At 40.6% G+C, this 10,324-nt stretch overlaps 2 protein-coding genes across 2 annotated transcripts; one reads left to right on the top strand and one right to left on the bottom strand.

Annotated features, from left to right (window-relative positions):
* Positions 1–206: 206 nt before the first annotated feature.
* LOC115757602 (vacuolar iron transporter 1-like) lies at positions 207–4,096 on the top strand. The gene is made up of 5 exons (XM_030697905.2): positions 207–502; positions 1,006–1,091; positions 1,191–1,305; positions 2,534–3,908; positions 3,952–4,096. Exons 1-4 carry the CDS (start codon positions 255–257, stop codon positions 2,832–2,834), a joined length of 750 nt encoding a protein of 249 aa, XP_030553765.1. The 5' UTR covers positions 207–254; the 3' UTR covers positions 2,835–3,908; positions 3,952–4,096.
* LOC115757593 (heat stress transcription factor A-8) lies at positions 2,903–7,474 on the bottom strand. Its single transcript, XM_030697897.2, has 2 exons — positions 7,154–7,474; positions 2,903–5,087 (listed from the first exon to the last, which is right to left on the bottom strand). The coding sequence occupies exons 1-2, from the start codon at positions 7,370–7,372 to the stop codon at positions 4,113–4,115; spliced, it is 1,194 nt and encodes a 397-aa protein (XP_030553757.1). The 5' UTR covers positions 7,373–7,474; the 3' UTR covers positions 2,903–4,112.
* Positions 7,475–10,324: the final 2,850 nt, after the last annotated feature.

Below are 10,324 nucleotides of genomic sequence, written 5' to 3'. Positions count from 1 at the left end.
GATAGAATTCGTTAACGTGAAATCGGATCCGTACATCAAAGGTCGATAGGCCCGACTCCTGAAATGGTATTCGATCACAAGATAGCAATTTCTCAAAATAATTTGGTAGAGTTTTCCTTATTTCGTAGAAATATTTTAGAGCTACCCTAAACTCAAATTCCGACCCCTCTCTCTATAAATAAGCGAAATAGAGACATCTCCTCATTCTCCTCTCTCTCCTTCCGGTCGCTTCGTCTCTCACGCTTTCGCATTCAATGGCGAGCGCAAACGAGAGCAGGAACAAGCTGGAGCCGGAGAAGCAGAGGCTTCTAAACCAGCACACGGAGGCCCACTTCACCGCCGGCGAGATCGTCCGCGACATCATCATCGGCGTCTCCGACGGCCTGACCGTCCCCTTCGCCCTCGCCGCCGGCCTCTCCGGCGCCAACGCCCCCTCCTCCATCGTCCTCACCGCCGGAGTCGCCGAGGTCGCCGCCGGCGCCATCTCCATGGGTCTCGGCGGGTACGTCTGCTATGACTCTCCTCCATTAACTGTTCACCATGTGTGCACGGGGGTTGCTTTGTAGTTCACTTTCATCATATAATCTCCAGCAAATTACAGGAGATCTTATATGTCATGAGACATCAGTTCTGAAATGCAGATGCGAAACGTGATTCTGCCCTGGAAAAAAGGTGACAGCTTTGCAGTCAACCTTTTCCTGAGCATACTCATTTTCGTTTCATGTTGTTTTTGGGGCACGTGAACCACTTTTCTCGTAAGGCAGAGAACCATAGGATTTTTTTTCATTATTCTCGTTGAGCTTGTAGCACCCAGTAGCTACTATAGTAACATGGACCCAGTTAGATTCCAGCCGTTACAAAATCAACAGCTGTGATGGGTTCGGTTTGATGCGGGCGAAAAAATATCGGCAACCGCGTGCGATGACAAGGGAAAATGGCTGATCTTCTGAGTTTGCAAAGTCTGCGATTTAAAGCTGATGGGATTGTGAAATGGGTGTGTGCCAGGTATCTTGCAGCTAAAAGTGAGGCAGACCACTACACGAGGGAACTCAAAAGAGAGCAAGAAGAGATCATCAGTGTTCCTGATACTGGTCCTCTCCCTTCTCATCATCCACTTCCTTTCCGACATAACAGTCCTATTTAGCAAATATCGATCTTTCTCGATTTGAACCAATATCGGATCCGTGCAGAAGCGGCCGAGGTGGCGGAGATACTGGCGCAATACGGATTAGAGCCGCATGAATACAGGCCGGTTGTGAATGCGCTGAGGAAGAAGCCCCAAGCCTGGCTCGAGTTCATGATGAAGTAAGTGTTGACAGGTCTTTCTAATCACGAACTCTTCCTATTTTTTGTATGCTTGACAGCATCAAATGATGTTTCTATTAGCTTGGTTCAAAGTAGGAGTTGGGCACAATCAGAAGCTTTGCAGAAGATTTCATAGAATGAATTAAAGAAGTTTGGAGAGAGAGAGAGGGGGGGAGAGAGAATCAGAGACCCTTTTCATCTGACGAGGCGATAGTGCCTAATCCTTGAGAAAAAGTATGTTCTGCAAGCTGCGACGTGCTTCTGAGCGTTCTGGCTTAAACCACTGAGACAGGACGGGACACGCTTCTGTTTCGCCTGCTGCTTTGGGAAGATCCAAACCACGACAGTACTTTTTTTTTATTAGGAAAAATAAGTTAGCAAAAACTCTAAATTATGTCCACTTAAATACAACTGCTCAAACCCTTTTTTTTTTCTTAGGTAAGCGTGTTGCACGGATCTAATTTTAAGATTTTTGGTGTCACAAAAAAAAGTTTGAAGTGAATATATCACATTGATATAAATTTAAGGTAAATATATCATGTGAATATAAATTTAAAATTTTTGTTGTCACTAACAAAAAATTTAAAATAAATATATCAGGCATAATTTGGAATTGGCTTTTACCCTTTTTTCTTGATATGTTCACGCACAAAATGCGACACTAGAATACGAAGCGAGAACAAAAAGTTGAAGCAGGCTCTTTGAACTCTTCACAGAAGATGTCAAGGGCATGTGCTTTTGGGCCAGAACACGGACAAAAAACCCTAAAACGGCCGCCACTGACACGTGCTTCTTCATGGCGACTCCGCCACCTCTCTTATTTCTTTTCTTGTTTTATGTCTTTTTCAGTCCCGCCCGTTTCTCGTCTAGGTTGTTCGAGCAAAACAGATAGTGCGCGAAAACATTTTGGAAACACCATGAAGTGGCACATTATATCAGAGATATGAAGATAGCTCCCGCTTCTTGGAGCTTATTTCTTCAGTTCAATAGTTGTTTTCTATTGTGCAGTATGATTGCCAATTCCCCGTCATTCCAATCTTTCCGAGAGTTCATCGTCGCCCATGTGCCTACTAGGGCCTCGAGAACTCGCGACACGTCGATAAGCTCACACCAAGCAATGGCAGTTTCTATGGTCGTGTTTATTTCGATTATGTACAGGACAATCGATTCGTAAAAGTTGCTTTCCTCTTCGTTATTATGCCAAGAAGTGCGAGTGTTGTGAATGCAGGTTTGAGCTGGGGTTGGAAAAGCCGGACCCGGGAAGAGCGTTACAGAGTGCGCTCACGATTGCAGTAGCTTACATATTGGGTGGATTGGTGCCCCTCATGCCTTACATGTTCATCCCGAGGGCCACGGACGCTATGGTCGTGTCTGTTGTCCTCACTCTCGTCGCTCTGCTCATCTTCGGCTATGCCAAGGGACATTTCACGGGTAGTAAGCCCTTTCAAAGTGCTCTGCAAACAGCGCTCATCGGCGCCGTCGCCTCCGCGGCCGCTTTCGGGATGGCCAAGGCTGTTCAGGCAAAATAAGTAGGGCAGTTTTGTGTTTGCCTACATGAGATCCTGCTTCTTCTAGCGAGACTCGAGTGTCTTTTTTCCTTTTCTTGATCTGGAGGAACTTGGTTCTCTTTCTTGAACTGCTGAATATGGTATTGGTGCATGATCATTGATCAGCTAGGCGTTTCATGGCACGGACATATTTCTGTCGGCCTTTTCATATCGAGTACACATCCTCAGCTTGCATTGGAAATAGAGTGAAGCAAGAAGGAAATGGCAGACGAGAAAGCAATGAGCGCTCTCATGCCCATGCTACTTCTGATGTGTGTCCCCTTTTAAGACCAAAAACGACCAAAGCAGAGAAACTTGAGCTTGGAGTTAACAGAGCTCCCTCTCACATGGGGGTAAAAATCAACTGGATATTCCCTCCAGATTTGGTAGTAAACAGAGGAAAAGTGCAATGCCAATCCGCATTCCCTCATACATGAGAATACAATCTTATAATGCACTATTGGGGAATACACACGAGCTTCAATTATGGTAATCTATTAAGTGGAACTGACGCTAGATCATGTAGAATCATGATAGGACGTGCAATTTGTGGTACTCGCATTGTGGCGATCTTTCCATTTAAACTCAGAACAACCGTCTTGAGCGCTGATGTAAAACAGACAAAGAAGTGGACGGTGTACATAGAAAGTGGATTTGTTAGGCTAATGGGCTAATGATTACATACTTTATAGCCATTTCGAACTCCTATAACAATGTTGAGAGGAATTGCAATGTACAAACATACTAATAAGCCACCGACAAAGTGGCATCCAATCTGTATTGTGATTCTCAGCAAGTAATTTACAATGTCATTTGAAAACCTATACTCAACGTTTTGTGGTTCACCCCACAAGCTGCAAGAAAAAGATCATGTTGAGTTGCCTACGCTTATGAACTCCGTCAATAACCAACAGGAATGTTACCATCAATAAGGGAACTTCAATGGGGAAATTTCGTGTCATATCCAGGATAGAAAACACAGTACTATGATTTTTTTTTTCTTCAGTCAGATTATGTAATCTCCCTTCCGCATTGCAATTGTGGTTAACCGCATCAGTTTCCCAGATTGCGTGCATTGCTGTTTCTGATGGATTAAAAGTCTGGCAGTTAGAAATTAACTTACGTCTTTGCTGGAAAGCTCCATCAAGTGGCAGAGATTAGGAGGATGCATTTCCAAGATATGTTATAGTATGCAGAAGAAACCAGAGTAGCCCCCTAAAAAACTGAAGCTGCAGCTACCCTTCGGAAAGCCAAATTGCTCTATGTTGCCTGAAGCTTGAGATCAGAGTTGGAAGCCAAATATTCCATTTGCTCCGCTAGAAAATCAACATTTGGGGCGTCCTCCCAATCATCTCCATCAACTTCTGACTCAGTCTCAGCTTCCTGAGGGTTCCCCATCAGTCTTATTAAAGCATCAAAATCATGAGAGACTGAGCTTGCTCCAGAAAATGCTGATTCTGTGTCCATGCCCAAATAATTGGGCCCTTCATTGTCTTGCCTTTTCTCACTGGCACTCTCAATGAAAGGACAAGCTAAAAGCAGTTTTTCCCATGCACCATCATCAGGAGAGTCAGGAAATACCAATGGAGTATCCAAAGAGAATTTTTCGTTCATGAGTATCGACGTAAGATCGTTGTTCATGAAAACATCTCTTTTCCCATCAAAAGAAGGGCCAGATTTGGGCATTTCCCCCGAACCTGATAATGGGGATAATTCAGGGTTTGTGTTTCCATCAGTTGGAGGCTGGTACTTCACTATTGTTCCCTCGGAAATCAATGATCCATTTTCTGCTCCTTGTTGTTCTAGCATGTTACCCATCTCAGTCACACGACAATGATTTTCTTTTGGCTGGAGCAGCTGAACCAAGAACTCTGGGTTTTGCATCGCCAATACTAAGAATGACAACATCTGCTGCTGATTATTTTCCATTCTCTGAATACGGTCTCTCAGGAGGACCAACTTATTCTCCGAAGTTTCCTGGAGCTGTCTAAGTTTACCTAACTCCAGTGAAAGGGCTTTCTTATCAATCTTCAAATTTTCAACTTCTTTCCAAAGCCCATCAATTTTAATCTTATCAACTTCTTCAACGGAATTATCCTGCTTCTGCAATGATATTTTCTGATCCATGACCTGAACATTCTTCCTCCTGCGTATATTCTTTAACAAGTGCTTTTGACCTTTGACGAATCCATCATTTGAGAATTCCCAACGATCTGAATCAACTTTCCTGAAACCCTGGTAGAGATTTTAGTAAAAGCCATCAATATAGACAAATAAAAGTTGAAGGCAAGACCCAGAATCATTCGCAAGCAGTTGCTTATGTGTATGAAGGCAGATAATAAGCTAACTCCTCATATGTATTGCTTGTACTAGCCTCGTTTAAAATAGGACCAAACAAGTATAATTGTCACTAATCACAGCAGTTACTCATCATACATAGAGGACATCAACAGGATGAGAAACAAAATCAGTATCCAGAAGTATACTTGTCAATTCTTTAGCCATTGAAGTGGCAAATATTCTGCTGTTGCTGCTGATTTTCACGTTTCTCCATAAGACAGTCAATAATTACCAAATGTTTGGTAAAATTCATGCAACATCACTTTGTTAAATAACAATACAACTACTATAATGACTACATGAGGACAGAAAGGCGTCAGCTATCAGACGCTTAAAAACCCAGGAGTGAAGTAGTGGCAATCTCTTTGGCCGAAAAAGAAAAGACAGGGGTAATCTTGACATAACACGTTGGATGTTGTGTTCTTCAAGAACACGAGTAACTATAAAGTATTAAGCAGTACAATGTAACCCTCCAAGAATGGCATCGAGCAAAATAAAGACAATCTAAATTAGACAAAAAGGAAGCTTCTTGATCAACCTGATTAATTTGTTGAAATACATAATAGAAAATAAGAACAACAAAGTACTAATCTTTCTGGGACGGATGTCACTCATCTTCAAGCTCAAAATCGTTATGAAGTGGCTGAATCCTCAGCTAATTCTATGGCATTCACTACTTATCAGAATTAGCTAAAGTCCCATTGGATATCTTTTTCCAAGGAATTTTGCATTGAAGAAAAACAACTACTCATGAGATTAATTCCTTTCTTATGCAGAAATTAATTTCGTTGTACTAAAACGGCAAGACAACCCATAGCAAAGCAAGACTAGGGTTGGTAATATCTAATCTGCACTTTGGTCTACCATCCACTTAGCTATGGAAGAGTCTAAACAAAGTTCCAAGTCATAAAACCTATAGACCTTAGTTAGATACATCTACTTATAACTGCTGTAGTTCTATGATTTCGTCACTTATTTCCATTGGAAAAGAGTTAAAAAGTTGTTAGAGCACCAAAACAGCAAAGATGTAGCAGAAAAACAGAGGCAACAATGTTAATTTCCCACTAGAATATTCAAATAGATGAAGCCAGATTGACCCACATACCTACAGGCGACTAGAGAAATGTGTTCTTCACATATCTCAGCTTATGCGTGATTGACATCAAAGAAGGTGACTAGCAAAAGAGCAGTACAACAGTTGACGGGCAGATGCAGTTGAATCCTGACTCCATGGGTAAATCCAATTCGTCTATAAACTACTCTCTCTATGAAAGGAGAGTGAAAGTAGTTGTGTCTCATTCATAGGACCTTTCTAGTCCAGTTGACACAGATATTTAAGTTATCATCTCATCGGCAAAAGCAGGGCCGAAGATGGGCTGCCCGCTCCTAACAAGATGTGCCGCACAAAAGTCCAAGTTCTCTTTTTTCGGGATTAATCCCATACATCAGTTCAACCAAGATTTATCAGCAAACTTCAACAAAAAAAAAAGTCTTCTAAGTCGCACAAAGGAATTATTGGTGAAAAATTACGGCAATTCTAATTGTTAGCTCTAATGAGTACTGCATCACAAATTCTCAATTGAGCGATTGTTGCTTTGTTGCTCCGCGCATAGGCAAAGCAATCACCGAGCTGATTTCCCATTGCAGCAACAAAATCACTTATAAAAATTGCACTTCCTAGGGTTTGTACTGTGCAATGTCAGCTGCAACGCACCAACATTAACCTAGGCCCGAAATTTCAAATTCCCAAGCAGTGAACGCTGTCTATCGAATCACTTCAGCCAAAACAACCCATCCCCGACATCAAAACCAAGAACAAAAGCAACCAAAGAAACACAAAACGATTCCACGAGCAGCCGAAAGCTCCACTTCCACGTGAACACAAACACCGAAAAGAATCAACAGGCTCGATGAGCAAAGAAGCAAAAGGAGGGGGAGGTTAGGTCACACCAATGACGCACATAGATGTTGAGCTGACGCATGAAGCTGGAGAAGTTGGAGTGCTTGAAGTACTGGGGGAGCAATTGGAGGGTGAACTGAGTGATGTCCCAGATGACGAAGCTGTCGCCGGCGCCTCCCCACGATATGATGGGGTCGGTCGACTCGTCCTCAAGCAAATCGTAGCACTTGCTGAGGAACGGAGCGAGCAGAGTCGATCGGTTGCCGCTCGGCTTCGCCATGTCGTGGCGTCGCCCAAGAATCGGAACCCCGGGGAGGTTGGGCAGGATTGAGAGAGGAAAATGTGGTCTGATACTTCTCTGCGAGAGCACTCTCTCGCTCGGTCTCGGGTTGATTGATGCGGAGATATTTTGGGAAAAAGTCTGCCACGTGGACTCCCTTTGGGAGAACGAGAGGATTTAAATCTATAAATTAACATTAAGATGAGTTTTTTTCCTTTTTTTTTAATTAAGGAAAAATTTCAAAGAAGAATCCGAAATCCTCTCTTTTTCTCAAATAAGTGCTCAAGTGAATCATGTTTCAAATGAGGGCCTGAAGTGCCCTTATTTTTTCAACTAAAGATCCAAAGTGAATATTATTTCAAATAAATGCATGAAATTGTCATAAAATCTCAAAAAAGTGCATACTTTCAAGGGCATTTTAGACTTTTTGCTTATTTAATATTTTTTTCTTTTTTTTAGAATATTTTTTCTGTTTCCTTAAAAATTAGCAAAAAAAAAAAAAAAAAAAAACAAACACACACAGAAGCCGGAGAGTAGGCCCTCCCGCCCGTAGCCGTCATCCCAACGCTAGCGAAGCGACGGTGATAGCCGGCGGGGTCTCCAACGCCTTGGCGAGGGCCAGCGACCCCACCAACCGCAGGCAAGGGCTACAACGGGAACCAACACCCGTGTCTGGCCAAGGGCCGCAGCTTGCCCCCGGACTTGGGCGAAAGCCATTAGGCCCTCGCCACCGGTCGGTCGGGTCACCAACCAAGACCGAGCGGCGACCCCACCTACCATGGCTGCTGCCCCACCGGCGGTAGGGTGGCGGCCACGAGCGGTAGGGCTTCCCGCTCTTTTTTTTGTAACTTTTAAAAAATAGAAAAAGGAAAAAAAAAGGGGAAAAATGAAAAAAAAATAAAATGGAAAATGACGAAAATGTCCTTTAAGCCAGACCTTTTTTCAAAACATTATAGCCACTTCAGACCTTTATTTGAAACGAGGTTTATTTGGGACCCTTATTTGAGAAAATGAGAGGATTTCGAGCCTTTTTTTGGAATTTTCCCTTTAATTAATGTACAAGAGAGAGCAAGGAGAGCCGGGAGTCGATGGAAATGGATTTTGGTTTTTAGGCCTTTACAAAAAATAATTAATTCATTTTTTAAAAAAATAATTACTTATATCGATTATAAAAATGAATGAACGTATTTTCATTATCTACGAATATATTTAGACATAAATTATTATTATTATTAACAATGAAAAAAAAATTCATGGACTAATTATTTCAAGTCATACAAATGATTATTTATGAAAAAAATATTTTCTCAATCATTCATTTTCCATGAAACAAATAATCTTATTTTTAAGGGAAAGAGCCACAAAAAACTTCCTACTATTTTCACTATCACACATTTATCTTGAGCTTTTTTGTCACATCGAAAATCCCAAACTATGCCCACTATGGCATATTCACCCTAAACATTTTCTTGTGGCACAAAAAACCTTAAATTTGTGCTTATGTGTCATAGATACCCTCCCTCAAAGTTACAATAGATTATTTGTTAGTCTAAATGAAGTATTTTTTATTTCACTTAAGTGATGTGGGTGCTATGTCAACACATTTTGCTTTGCGACATCCATGTAGCAGATTTTTAACAGTTCTCATTGAAGGAACTTTGACAGAGGGTATATCACAAAGGTACAAGTTTAAGATTTTTGTTGTCACAGAAAAAAAAAAGTTTAGTGTAAACGTGTCACGATTGGTATAGATTGAATTTTTTTCATGGCTTTTGCCTTTGTTTTTATCTACTCCTAATTTTTTTTTATTCATCCAAAAAGATTCTTGGATACGATGCATCCTATTTTAAGCCCTTTTTTTTCCTTTTATTTATCACTTTGTTTCTCCATCCTTTTTTTTAAGTTAATTTAAAAGTCAACGTATAAAGTAAGGCTTCAGTGTATAAATATGTGCTTCTTCATAAATCTAAACATTTTGTATTCGATATATGCAATATAGATAAGCATTTTTTATTATCACCCGAAATTTAATTTCCTCTAAATTCATATATGGAAGTACGCCCCGATTCTGCCAAATTAATTTTTAAATGAAACAATGAATTCTTGCTATGCAAAAAAAAACCCAAACTACATTCATTATGACACATTTACCCTAAAATTTTCCTCGTGACATAAAAAACCTCAAATTTGTACTTATATGACACGTTTATCATCCGTCAATATTCCCATCAAATGATTTCTCAGTCAAAATAATGGTATTTTTATTTCACTTAAGCCACGAGGGCGCTATGTCAACATAATTTTCTTTTCGAGCTCCACATGGGCAAATTTTTAATGGTCCTCATTGACGAAACTTTTATAGAGGATAAATGTGTTACACATGTACAAGTTTGAGAATTTTGATGTCACGGAAAAAGGTTTATGATAAATGTGTCACAACAGCTTAATTTAGGATTTCTGATGACTTTTGTCCTATTAAATTTATGCCAACTTTTACTGCTATTGTTTATTTCTTCTCATCCTTTTCATGGTTTCTTTAATCGAGTTCCGTTACTCTAATTTTCCGGCTTTGTTAGATAATTCTTTTTTGTCATAATCACAACTCCAAGTGCAGTTACGTTTTGACAATCATAATTTAAAGTCGTCAAAATTTTTATTTGGTTCTAAATAAAACAGATTCACATGGCCATGAACGGAAATGTTTAGCCAATATTGACAACGTCGGCGTATGATGCGGTTAAAATTTGGCCAATTTAGAAACGAACGTTGGGAAATTTTATCCAAGTCACACTACAACGTCGTCCGACGGCCACTCAACTCGACTTGACCGAACGGAAAGGCTTGAGTAATATATTTGCGAAAGTAGAACAACTTAATTGTACAGTTTCTTCTTACAGTAACATGGACCGCCATAACTTATTCGATGAAAGACAGTCACAAAATTAATGATAA

The sequence above is a fragment of the Rhodamnia argentea genome, chromosome 6 (assembly GCF_020921035.1).
Source record: "Rhodamnia argentea isolate NSW1041297 chromosome 6, ASM2092103v1, whole genome shotgun sequence".
In the NCBI taxonomy this organism is placed as follows: Eukaryota; Viridiplantae; Streptophyta; class Magnoliopsida; order Myrtales; family Myrtaceae; genus Rhodamnia; species Rhodamnia argentea.
This window is presented reverse-complemented; position numbering and strand designations above follow the sequence as displayed.

Coding starts and splice junctions, on each gene's coding strand:
- LOC115757602 (XM_030697905.2), top strand. CDS start 255: ATGGCGAGCGCAAACGAGAGCAGGAACAAGCTGGAGCCGGAGAAGCAG. Junction 1,092..1,190: donor CATCAGTGTTCCTGATACTG/GTCCTCTCCCTT, acceptor GGATCCGTGCAG/AAGCGGCCGAGGTGGCGGAG. Junction 1,306..2,533: donor TGGCTCGAGTTCATGATGAA/GTAAGTGTTGAC, acceptor TTGTGAATGCAG/GTTTGAGCTGGGGTTGGAAA.
- LOC115757593 (XM_030697897.2), bottom strand. CDS start 7,372: ATGGCGAAGCCGAGCGGCAACCGATCGACTCTGCTCGCTCCGTTCCTC. Junction 5,088..7,153: donor TGCGTCAGCTCAACATCTAT/GTGCGTCATTGG, acceptor AATCTCTACCAG/GGTTTCAGGAAAGTTGATTC.